The sequence below is a fragment of the Trematomus bernacchii genome, unplaced genomic scaffold (genome assembly GCF_902827165.1).
Source record: "Trematomus bernacchii unplaced genomic scaffold, fTreBer1.1, whole genome shotgun sequence".
Lineage (NCBI taxonomy): Eukaryota > Metazoa > Chordata > Actinopteri > Perciformes > Nototheniidae > Trematomus > Trematomus bernacchii.
In genome coordinates this window covers 3648513-3661957 of record NW_022987313.1, presented here as the reverse complement: position 1 = coordinate 3661957, position 13445 = coordinate 3648513, and the positions used below count along the sequence as shown (strand labels likewise).

At 42.0% G+C, this 13445-nt stretch overlaps 1 protein-coding gene across 1 annotated transcript; it reads left to right on the top strand.

Moving 5' to 3' along the window:
• Nucleotides 1–2374: 2374 nt before the first annotated feature.
• Nucleotides 2375–11108, top strand: bmp4 (bone morphogenetic protein 4). The gene is made up of 4 exons (XM_034126118.1): nucleotides 2375–2628; nucleotides 6443–6565; nucleotides 7237–7601; nucleotides 9941–11108. Exons 3-4 carry the CDS (start codon nucleotides 7244–7246, stop codon nucleotides 10792–10794), a joined length of 1212 nt encoding a protein of 403 aa, XP_033982009.1. The 5' UTR covers nucleotides 2375–2628; nucleotides 6443–6565; nucleotides 7237–7243; the 3' UTR covers nucleotides 10795–11108.
• The last annotated feature ends 2337 nt before the right edge of the window (nucleotides 11109–13445 follow it).

The following is a 13445-nucleotide window of genomic DNA, read 5'->3' as shown; positions in this document are numbered from 1 at the left end:
GAATATTAAGTAGCCTGAGTCACAAAGAACTTCCCAAATTCGCACAGACACACACTGCAGGACTCTTTATCTGCAGTTTTTGCATAACTTTTTTTGTCATGGGGATGTATCCTTAAAGCCAAACCAAAGTCTATCCGGGTGACTGGAGAGATAAGTAATGATTAACACAATCAATTATCTGATTTTAAGGAGCAAACAGTGCAGACAAAACATATTAGAGTAAAGGAATAGAAGTAAATGCAACATGTCATATCAAGTATTGTCAGATTGAATGTAAATTCATGTTTCAAAAGTAAGTGTCAGATGTCACATTTATTTGACATTACATTTTGGGTGGAAATGCAACTTTATTTGTTACATTATATTACAACACAGTCTTTCTGACGCTATCTTTAACTTTCCTTTTACACTCTCATTGGAAACCAAATGTAATCATTACCCGAGTATAAATCCTCAGGCTGTGAATACGACACTTCTGAGATATGCAGCTTATCAGTTAGTTAATCCACTTCAGCAACATTGGTCAGTATTAGTACGGAAATTCCCGGGGACCTAGAAGCTTGGCAAAGTTTGCCCCTTTTGCCAATAAAAGCTTCTTACTGCAAACAGCCTAGAACAACACTGGATAAACGATTGACAAGCGCATTGTGAGAACATTTTAGAGTTATATTGAAGGAAGTACAAAAGTATTATATTGAAGGAAGTACAAAAGTATTATATTGAAGGAAGTACAAAAGTATATATCTATTAAGCAATCCTTAGATTTGAGTGCATCTTTCCGTCACAGAGTTCTGCAGATTAAATGGTTGCACAATAATGAAACCAATTACAGCCTTTCTTATTACAGTGTGGTGTTCCACAGAGGAGCTCCCTGGGTATCCTACTGTTTTTTCATAACATATGCATCTCCTGCAAGCTTGGGATAAATGTTAGAGATGATTGATAATTGAGACTGATTCTTTAAACAGCCATTTTTGTATCCAACAATACATGGTGTCATAATAAATGTGCTGATGTGGAGAGAGCTGCTGCAAACAAAACAGCTGCAATTGTTGTGTTTTATTAGTTAAATGCTGCAAGGCTTTTGGCTGTTGGATCGATATTAACAAAAATAGGAACAGGATGTAATAGTCCCATTTCTCAGACATCTTAAGGGGAAACGGATTGGTATTTTTTTTATGTCAAACAACAATTGAACTAATCAAGCAATTATCTAAAAACGCTTTTCTAAAAATAAAAAGTATTAAATGTAATAATGATGAATGTGCAGGCTCAATATATGACAACATGTTTGAATAAAGTATTGAGTATTAGATTGATTAAAGTGTGTGTGTGTGTTCATCTGTTCTTTTCTTTTTTTAAAGGGTTATTAAAAAAATAACATCTACAAATGCACAATGGAATTCACTCCAAAGATATTCCAGCACAAAGGCTCCATATGGTACTTTATGTTACCCCCTAATGAGCATCAGAAACGTTGTAATGTTTCATCAAAGCTTTAAACACACAGTATTAATTTAGATCAAAACAACACATTGTCCTTAAATAGGGTTACAAAAAACGGTGCATATTTGATTTAGTATGAAGTTAATCAACAGAGAAAATGTTGGTTTAAAAAGTAGAGAGAACACTTCAGTTTCTCCCTTTCTGTACACTGACTGAAGAGCTATCAGGGGCCTCATTAACTCAATGATTGCCTCTTTAGAGAACACATATTGGAATAAATGCCCCCACATCTGTTTGGGGAATAAAAACCAGCAAAATATATTTGGTAAAAAATTAACTATAATTTGTCCATTGAAAAATGAGCTGTGTTTCAGGTGGATGCAATGAAGCAGGTCAATAACGATTTAAAGCAGCCACACAGGTAATATTATTTTTTTAAGAATTGTCCTAGTTTTTTTTTTTATAGATTTTTGACATTTTAATGGGTCTGCTTTGCTTGTTTACTGTGTAAATCTGAGAGTTAGGATCATTTGGATAACATATGTGGCCAATAAATGCCACTCAAAATCTCTTTAGACAAATGATTTACATTTGCAGGTACATGGGTACCACGACGCTACGAAGAGTTTACTGTCTGGATCCCAGCATTGAAATGCAGATTCAAACCATTGAGCACATGACCCTTCGGCTGGTATTCACAGTCAAATTACAAAGTTTCACATAATGAAAAAGAAAGAAAAAAACAGCGCGCAATGAGCTCTCTTTATTTAAAGTGGAGGAGGAGAGAAGGGGGGTTATCCAAGGTGTTTGAGACAGATGAGGGAGGTGGGGGTCGGGAATGGGGGGAGGAGGCAGGGACGGTAAATTGGGCGGACACATAAAAACTGCAAGGGGCCATAGATGCTGGATCATTTGCAAAGTCTGGCCGTTCTGCGCACCACGAGCTGAACTGGAGACGGATAGGGAAAGGAAACCCCGCCGAAGACCCCGAGCATCGGCCTTCACTCCGACCCTGTCTCCTCTTGTCCGTTTAGAGGTGTCGCGAAAGGATTAATGAGCCAAAAAGGCACCCAACTTCCCCTTTAAGGCTCATTTCGGCGTTTTTCGGCTTTACGCCTGGACTGCCTTTCACCTTCCCTTTCATATTCACTTCATTCGAGGATACCTGTACCTCTACTGATGGTAAGCGCTCTTTTACTCACACATTCCCGATTTGTCATGCTTTCAGGAACGCAATATGTTGATTTCAACAGGAGGAAGTTTGTGACTTTTACTTTTGGTCTGTGATGTTTGTGCGCGTTTAACAGACATTACTGAGAGTTTGGACAGCACTTACCGGCAGAAATGTAAAAGGATGCATGCCCATAATAATCTTACAGTCTACTTCATTGACATAGAAACGGATTTAAAGTGGATAAACAAGTATTTGGGAACAAATCGCGCACTAATCCTGGCAGAGCTCGCATCAGGTTAAAGCCTTTTGTGCCGGAGAGTTAAACAGTGACAAACCAACACAGTGAGGTCATTTCCAAACAGAGTCCAATTTCTCCACGCCTGTCTTTCTTCAACATAATTAAAATGTTTACATTATTCCGATTTGTGACTTTTCCAAAGTTTGGCACCGATCTTCCCTATTACACACCTGTATCTGCCTCGTGTCATGCGTAATGAGAGAGATGGAGATGACACAAACTCAGAATTAAATCTAAAGAGTGAAGACGAACATCCTTATTTTCCTAAGATAATTTTTGACTCTAAATAATGCAAAAAAATATATCGTGCGTAATTTAACCAGATTTACAACGGCACGTTCCTGTCATGTTGTGCCAAAGTTTGCAAAACCAGTCAGTGCCAAACCATTACAGTCGCACAGCAGAGGTGATGCAGGTTTGTTAATTGTTCGATGTTGTAATATAAGGACTCATGTGGTTTTACCTGTTGTGTAACGATAAATTATAAAGTGTAATTACGTCATTTAATACAGAAAAGCTGCAGCAGCGAAAACATATTGCGGCCTGCTGGCGCATGGCGTCTTTGGCACACTGCTTTACTTTTCTACTGAAGTTTCTGCTGCAGAGAAACGTTTTTATTCACATAATTATAATTTATAAAATCACCTGCATCGGGCAAAGAAGGTTTCAATTTAATTGGGGTTGTTCCAGGAGACATTTTTGGTGATAATATTTTACAATTGTTTAATTTAACACCCTGCAACCTGTTGGAATCAGCTGATAGCATTAGGTATGGTAAAGTGATTTTCTCACCGTGTTTAAATGTATTATTAAAAAGATCGAAAGTATCATGGACATTTAAAAATAAAGTCGTGCAACTCATCTTTTTTATCGGAGTACTTGTTTCTCAGAATTCACTCCAGCTAACAAAACCATTAACCTGCTTTCAGTGATCTCACTGACTGTGAATGTTCTCACTGTTGAACTGCTCACTGGGAGCAAATAAAATCCCAAACTTAAACTATCCAACAACAAGAAACTTTACAGGTCTCTGTTTTATTTCCTTCAACACCAATGAGGACATTACATTTTATGGGCACATTGGCTCATTGTTAAGTAATTATTTAAAATTCTTGAGTTACATCTCCCTTGTTATAAGAATGTTTTAGAGGATAGTGTTTGTTTTGTTTTTGATCAGGTAATTTCTTGCAGTGGCCATCACAATAGTTTATATAATTATGAACTGTTTATAGTACAAAACGTATTAATATCAACCAGAAAAGGACATTTTTCATCTAGCATGGCATCAAAGTTCATAAAACACGATTCCCATGACTATAAACATGTTAGTTAACTGATTACTGGCATCTGAAAGGATACAAATCAGGCCAGAGATTTGGCTGTTCCCGTGGTAACCGGCTGCCTTCTCCCTCTTTCTTTCTTTCTTTCTGGTTTTCCCTCCCACCATCACTGTCAAATTCCTCAGAAAACACATCTGAAGAGCCATGTGCATAGTCTGATCACATTATCTCTGGTCAGAGAGAGAGGGAGGCCAAGGGGGATCGAGCAAAGCCAAGGGCAGTTGACTGCTCCGGCCTAATTGCAGCCTGGTCTGCATTTGTTGTTTCAAAATTTGACTCAAGTCTTTCGCTCAGTACCAAAACCCTCTGAAAGTGAAGCTTCCTAAAACAAATCTTGGAATTCGCTTTTGCCTTTACTGTTTGATCAAAAGCAGTGAGTCAGATAATACAGATAAAAGTCTTGTAAAGTAGTTCAAAAGATGAACAGAGTTTGGTGTAACTCCAAATGTTTTGCTTTTTTTTCATCTGGGGAAACAGGCCAACAAAATGAACGCAATTACTTTTTCCAGAGTTGAAAGTTTACTCCCTGTCTGTCTTACATGTTCTTTCATCATCATCGCACCACTTTGAGTGTCTGTCTGTTTTAGCCTGCAGCTTTGTCAGTGGCTGGTTACAGTTACAAGATGTTCTGTATGGTCAGTGTTTTTGAGTGCTATGAATCCCTGTAATCATGGGAGAGGCCCTCGCTGTACAATGAACGTTTGTTGTAAGAGATGTGCGCACACATACACACACTCTCTCAGAAACACACACACGTTATCCCCCCACCCCATGGGTAATAGAGCTGATCATGTTCTGAACCCTCCTCTCTCTTTGCCACAGTTCTCACGAACATGCAAGCGGTGGCATACACTCGTGCACGCGTACAGGCACACACACACCGTTTAGCTCATGCACACACACACTGCACATCACCCTTTCTTTGCACACACTGGATCTAGTGTCATGACCGAGAAAGAGGGGGGGGTCAATCGGAGGTCAAAGTCTAATGCTGTTAGGAAAAAGATCCTTGGTTGCATGTACAGTGAGCCATGCAGAGGCCGAGATAATCGCAAAGATACGAACCCAGATATTTACACAAACACATACACACAAACCCACACACACACACATAATGTTCCTGTGAATGTGCATCCTCACTGTGTAGTAATGCTTGGGTGCTCTCCAGTGGAACAGGCTCCAAATGATGACCAAAGACCTACGTAGCGCGGAGTAGACATTTCTGCTCTGTGGTGCTGTTGTTGTGGTCGGTCTGTCAATAAGTCAGTCATTTTTATTAGTATGATTCAACAACATTTAGCACATTTAAATGCCGCGTAAAATCATTGAGTCATTAATTAGAGCCATGTTGCTGTGCTTGTTAAACCTACCAGAGGAAAAAGGCACTGTTGATGCAGGACATTTCATTTTTAGAGGTATTTTGTCTAAGAATCTGCTTCAAAAAAGAGTAAAAGCCAATTATACCCTAAAAAAAAAACAGTACACACACCAGGGCTGAATTAAAGACGTTGCTACTGATGACAGTGATGTCAAAGAGCAGAAGACCCTGTCATCAGCGTCACTTCAACCTGTGTGATCCCTCAAGAGGGGAAGCGTTACTAAGAGATGAGGCCTTTTTGACAAAGATGCATTTGGTTCCTTGTCTTAAAGAGGTGAAGTCGCTTGGAGGGATAACGGTTGACCGAGTTCACTTGGAGACGGTCTCTGTAAGCAAACAGCCCTCTTGTTTTGGATATAGATTTTACCACTCGTGATCAAAGTGGTGTTATCAGCCCTTTGGTCTTGTGTGTGAACATGAGGGGATAGTTTCAGATCTTTTTTTCCAGTTCAAGTCGCCACTGATCTAATGCTTTCTTTGGGGGGGGTTTTGAAACATGTTTCTTATCAATTGCCAGGGAATAGATGTAATATTATAATGAGGTGTGTTTTCAGTCTTAGGTATTAGTGATCTGCTGTCTGTGTTGTGGCACATACCTCCTTGCATTCCAGTTTCAGTAAATAGCTAGCTTTGCCTATGAGCCAAAATGATAAGCCTTAAAGAGACACTAGGTCTGTCTTTTACACACGCACACACTCACAGATATATCCTCCACTGCTCTTCGAGTACAAATTATATGAAAGCCTCAAATGTTTGTTATTGCATTCAGTTTATAACTTTGTCCTGTTTTTATCTGTATCTTTTAGGAACAGGGTCACTCCAACGTTCTCCTGCAGCCGCCCAACACCACCTAACATTTCTTGGAAGAACGTGTCCATTGCCTTCTCCCAACAAACATGGACTGTTTTCCCATGCTTTATTTTCTGTCGGTAAGTAAGTGGACCATGCCATTTCAATTTGTGGCATGTGACACGTTGCCGCATCTCACATTTTCCCCTTTCCTCTCTGTCCACTGAGTCACTGATTTATGTGGCATTTAACCAGACTTGAAAGTCCCTTTGGGGTGTTGGGCAAGGCACTTGTATGAGGAAGAGCTTTTCAGTTAAATGTGTGGCACATAGTCCTTGGTTTGCCCCATGGCTTGTTGGAGGAGACTGTTGCTCCTTATCGAGTTAAGAATTTGCTCTGACCCCAGGGCTGCCTCTTTTATTTGTCTAATCATAGTGGAGGAGGGAGGAGACGGGGGAAGGGAGGGAGTGAAGAGGAATGGCCCTCAGATTCCATTCAAAAAAGTTGGGTTCTTGAACCAGCTGTTTACCTTTGGAGGATGTCGCCAAAGATAAACTGCAAGAGGTCTATCTGATCGGGGACTGTTTTACTGTAAACAAGGCAGCTGGGCTTTAAATCCAATTAGAGTCTGCCGTCAGTGGGAACTTTTAAAGAAGAGGGTGTACTGAAGCTAGTGAAGACATGTAGAAAAGGGCAAATCTGTTATAGTCAGTTAAAATTGAGGCCTTTTTTAGTCCTTCTGCTTTATGTTTTCTTCCCCTCTGCTATGTTCAGCACTTTCCTAATCTTCTATCTCTGCTCCTCCCCATAGAGACATCATGATTCCTGGTAATCGAATGCTGATGGTCATTTTAATATGCCAAGTCCTGCTGGGAGAGAGCAACCATGCTAGTCTGATACCTGAAGAAGGGAAAAAGAAAGTTCCGGGCCTGCAGGGTCGTTCGGCCGCTCAGAGCCATGAACTGCTGCGGGACTTCGAGGCCACGCTGCTGCACATGTTCGGCCTCAAGAAGCGGCCCCGGCCCAGCCGCTCGGCCACGGTGCCCCGCTACCTGCTGGACCTCTATCGGCTACAGTCGGGGGAGGCTGAGGAGGCGGGGGCGCACAACATCTCGTTTGAGTACCCAGAGAGGTCCGCCAGCCGGGCCAACACTGTGAGGGGCTTCCACCATGAGGGTAAGAAAAAATAACTAACATTCAGACAGAAATCTTGTTATCAGTGGAAAGAGACGTTGAACACATCATGTTAGCACTACACTGAGACATTACACCATACTCATTGTTGCCAGGCATTCCAATAATTTTGGTAGTAATGGATTTCATTAGCATGGGCGAGGACCGCTAAGTATTCAGTGTAAAAAAAAAAATGTCCTACATCCCTTGAAACACGATTGAAAGCGAGCTCCACCCATCTCACCATAACCAAGGAATCCAAGGATGTGGTCACCAAACAGTCTACACAGGGGCAGAACAAAATCTGCCAGACAAGCTCTCGGGAGCCTCATTTGACAAAACCCTGCATGTTTGGTTAGCAGCAGAAGGAATAGCATACCTTTGTTTTACTGACTTGCACTTCTCACCCCACCCAGCAGATCATGGCTTAAAAAAGCCTGGTTTTGGCCTTGAATTGGAGTTTTCTCCTCTCTCATGTCTCCAGTTTATATGGAGGGCTCTTTTAGAAGGACCTTCCTCAACGTGCAATTATCTTTAATGCTACTCTGCAGCCTTCTAAATAAAGCCCCTACTGCCAACAATGTGGGTGCTGAGAGCAGACGGTGCTCTGTAGAGATGGAAAAAATGTCTCAGAAGCTGGTGTGATAGAAAGACTGGAACGTTAGAAGGGTTTCTGTTTATTGTGTCTTGGGTCTGCTTAGTTTTAAGGATAGATGCAAAGGTTTCAATTAGGCTCACAGACACACCAGGGTAGCCGATTTGTTGAAAGTAAGATGAGGTCGGAAAGCCAGACTCAGACATGTCGACGTAAATGCTTGAAATCTATGGCCGAGACACAAAAGTGATGTATGAGACTCGGCAAGTGTGGAAGCAAACTTGTAACGTGGTGCACTGAGAACACCGTGGAGCTTTAGGGATACAGAACTTGTCCGCCCTTGGGGGGAGGAGTAAGGAAGGAGGGATGAGTCAGCCTTAATGGGGCTTGTCAAACATATTGCTAGTAGTAACACCGACACACAGAGCAACGAACCGGGAGATAAGAAGAAAGAGCACCTCCACTGGACGAGGAACTTTTGCCTGTGATGCAATGTGTGTGTGCATGCAAACAAGCGTATGTGTTTTTTAGTTTCTACTGCTCTCTACAGGCATTTACCCTCCTTCTCTTTTGCTAAACTATGTTAATAACACGCTTTGAGGCCTTCTGAGTGGGAGTGCTTGCTCCTTTGAAAGCACTATGTGCGATAGTGTGATTCAGTTGTGTGATTCAGTTGAGTGATCTGTCTAAAACACCTCGAGTCATTTCAATCTGCAACAAACGGACAGCTAGGTGAGGCGCATGTTTACAGGATAGGTAAACCATGTAACCATTCATCTTGAATCCAGCAAGATACATTTGTTTTTGTATTGGCTGTGTGGAACAGGTGACATCTCCCTATTTGTCAATGTATTTTAAATGCTCTATAAGCTTAAATACAAGGCTCAGATAAAATGAAAATATGTGTTTGCCCATTTCACATTTGAAATAAGCTGTGGTTTAGGATTTGAATACATTGCATTCCCTCGCAAGACCTCCTTTTCAATGGGCTTCAGATAAATGACATTCAACTATATTGTCTGACTCCTTAATGATTATTCATGATGAAAATGATAAACGTCTTAAGTGAACAAACTGCAGAGCTAATCAAAAACACAGCAGGTTTTAATAATGAGAACCACCTGGGTGAGATTAGGGCCTGGGTGTGAAATAACAGGGGTGGATTGAGCAGGAAAATAGTAGACACAACATTCCTTTCCCCAACAATGGTGATCTTGCCAGAAATCTGCAGACTGAGCGTGGAACAGGGAGCCTCCACTGTGTTTATACTGTAGCTGTGGTACGTTAATCACCACCCTCCTTGTAATGCATGTTTCAGCAAAGTGCTCAGAGAAAGGCATTGAGAGAAGGGCTGGATAATCCTTATAGATAGATAAGGAAGCTTGGACAGTGTATATTTGTATTCCTCAATTGTAGCCTTTATTTAACCAGGTTAAAAAATCCCATTGAGATCAACGATCTCTTTTTCAAGGGAGACCTGCGGTACATTAGTTACACATAATATCAATATCCCAGAGGCCTTGAAAAGTGTCCGTTATTTAATGTCAATAAAGCCAGGATAGATTGAGGAAGTGTTAGGTTTAGTTTCAATGTATCTGTTGGTACAGTGAAAAGGAGATACAGTATTCCATGTAAACTTCAATATCCGAGTATAGAATGAGTTTAATTTGCATTAGGTGACATGACAAGCATGGTGAGGAATTCCGCAGCTAATTTAACGTTCCCTATTTCTCCTCTTCATTTTCAGAGCACATGGAGAGGGTAGATGATGTGGATTATGGAGAAATTACGCCCCTTCGGTTCCTGTTCAACCTCAGCAGCATCCCAGAGGACGAGCTGCTCTCTTCCGCCGAACTGAGGCTCTACCGCCATCAGATTGACGAGGCCATCGCTGACGCCTTCTCAGACACCCAGGGGCTTCACCGGATAAACGTGTACGAGGTGCTGAAGCCCCCGCGGCCAGGGCAGCTCATCACGCAGCTGTTGGACACGCGGCTTGTCCGCCACAACGCGTCGCGCTGGGAGAGCTTTGACGTGAGCCCCGCGGTGCTGCGTTGGACTCGTGAGGGCCTCCCAAATTATGGGCTGGCCATTGAGGTTCAGCACCTCAACCAGACGCCACGCCACCAGGGCCGACACGTCCGCGTCAGCCGCTCGCTGCACCGGGAGCCGGGCGAGGACTGGGAGCAGCTACGCCCCCTCCTGGTTACCTTTGGCCACGATGGGAAGGGTCACCCGCTGACCCGCCGGACCAAGCGCAGCCCCAAGCAGCGGGGCCGGAAACGCAACCGCAACTGCCGGCGCCACGCACTATATGTTGACTTCAGCGATGTAGGCTGGAATGACTGGATAGTGGCGCCCCCTGGCTACCAAGCCTTTTACTGCCACGGGGAATGCCCCTTTCCTCTGGCGGATCATCTGAACTCTACCAACCACGCCATTGTTCAGACACTGGTGAACTCTGTGAACAACAACATTCCCAAGGCCTGCTGCGTGCCCACAGAGCTCAGCGCCATCTCCATGCTCTACCTGGACGAACATGACAAGGTGGTCCTAAAAAACTACCAGGAAATGGTGGTAGAGGGCTGCGGCTGCCGCTAACACACAGACTTACAGGAACCTGGACTGGCGACATGACAAAAACAACATGGACGCTTTAAACAAATCAGAAGTTCTTTACTCCCAAAAATGTTCACTTGGACCCTTATTTATAACTTTTATGTTGAGGTGTATGTTTGTCTCACTTTTTTTTTGTTTCTTTGACAATATGATCATATATTTTGACAAAATATATATATTTATATCTACATATTAAAAATAAATTGAGTCCTTATTTTAAACATAAAAAGCTGTACAACTTTTCATAATGTACATTAGATTGTATAAGGTTTTTTTATTGAGAAAATAGTAAAAAACTATCTAAAAAGTAAAGTTTATTTACTGGTAATATTTATTGCTTTCATATGATATACATTTTGGAGAAAAAAATAAAAACGAATTGCCTACAATAACACATTTCAGCAGATCACAAGATGCACTCTTTGTCTATTTGCGAGGTTAAGAGCACTGCGTCAGGACTTTTAAGGAAAAGTTGACATAATCAGAAATGTGCATTGAGTGTCTTGATTAACCTCTTTACAATCATATTTGACTGGTGATTTTAATGAGCCCATTAAAACTAAATCCATTTGAACCTATATTACTTTAATTCAAATCTATTATAAGGGGGTGTAAACAAGTTTAGAGTAATTACCCATTCGTGTTTTACACTAATTGAGAATCAAACTCAAAGCCTGAAACTCCCTGATGGTTTTTAAAAATGTTTTTAGCTTAGAAAATATACAAAAGCAAAGACATTCTGATGCTGTTTGTTCCAAAAGGTTTGGTGAATTACCTGGCAACTAACCAACTTTGAATAATTCACACTTCATCAAAGAAAGACAAATAGTGGAAATGATCACCCTGTGGTTCAGCATTTTCTCAATTTTCATCCTTTTTTGTCCAAGCACAGAAGCTGTTAGAGGAATGGTATGCCATTTCAAAGCTAGCAGGCATTTATGGGGTTAGGGTCTTATTGTTCTCAAATTTCACTTTTATGTCAATTAGGCTAACATGTGGTGGTTGGACACTCGCTAATCCAATTGCAGCCGGGGCGGGTTGTTGAGCCCGGCTGTGAGAGAGTTATTCTATTGTTCCTGACGTCCCCACATTGGGGGCATGATTGTGGCCGATGCGTCCTGCCCTGATACGAGGCGGCTGAGTCCTCAGAAGAATCAAAGGTTAGACGCTCTGTCTCCTGCCTTTGTCTCCAGCGGCTCATGCCGGCAGAGCAAAGACGCCTGTCTCCAACCTGTGCCCCATCACACAATAGGCTTCTACATCACTTATTTACAAGCTGACGGCTGGCCCAAATTATATGATAATGTTTAGAGAGAGCGACTCCTTTGAACTGCCCGGGGACGTTGGCTGCGCATTGTTTCACAGAGAGTGTCCCGCACATCATCGTGTCTCATGTACAAGGTGCAATTGTGCAAATATAAATAATTAAAACAACAGTATAATCAGCATTTAAAGAACTTAAAGAAACACTTCAATGTGTATTTCTAAAACGAAAAAACTTCAGATTGAAGTTTCCAGTTATTTGGTAAGACTGGCAGGATTAAAAAACAACAAAAAATTATTAAAATGTTTTACTTTACGTATGTTTTAACAGGTATGATGTCTCGAATGAAAAAATAATACAATAGGTGATTTATTTGAAGTCAGGTTTGTTGAAATGTTTTCTACTGGAGCCTGCGCAGGCCCTCAGGCCCTCTAACGGCTGCTGGGCTTCTCTTTGATGCCTGCATATCAGCGTCAAAAACGAAGGAGACAGCTAAAGGAGAAGAAGACGGAGAAGAATTTCATTTTGAAGTGGCTGAAGGCAGAGGAGAAGGGGCTGAAAGGGGGGGGGGGGGTGCATGTATGTGTGTGTTCGGGAAGAAGAAAGGGGGGTGAGGGGTGTCTTTTCAGCAGCTTGACAGTACAATTACAACATTTCAACTGATCTCCCCCTGAAGTTGAGATAACATCAGCCAGTTATGGTAATTGTCTAGCCTCTTCATTATCCCACTACCCTACACAAAGAGAAGATGCGCGTTTATTAAAAGGCCCAGAGAGGGACGTTTATATAAGCTCAGCACACCCAGTGAGCCTGCCATTTAGTTCAGCAATCAAGCCCTCCCAGTTTGTGTTTGGCAGCATAATGCCTCCAGTCCACAGCCACGTGGTTCTTAAGAAACTCAGTGTATAGATAGATACATGTGAGCGTGTGTGTGTGTGAGTGTGAAGGGAGATAGGGGAGGTTGGGGTCAATTACAGAATGAGTCCTTAAAAACAGATTGAGGGCTTTTGTCATGCCTATGTGACGTGCCATTCAGTCTCCTGTAAGTGCTCGTTCTCACGCAATTACAGGTGAGTCATTATGCAGCAGGTCTATTGACACTGCTCGACTAATTGACTGGGTGAAGTCTTCAAAAAGCTTTTTATTTGGACGTTCCACCGTAAAAGCCGAATGTTTATAGACAGTAAACCTCCCCACAGGAACAAAGGAAGATGATCCTCGCTTGCATTGCCCGGTTTAAGTGGGAGCACTCCATACCTCTATCACTGAAATCTCCCCCCACACCCCTTAGCCAGATGGTAGAGATCTGAATGTGTGAGTGTGTCTCAGGCTTTCATGTAAGTCATGTGAGGCAAAGATCATAAACAGA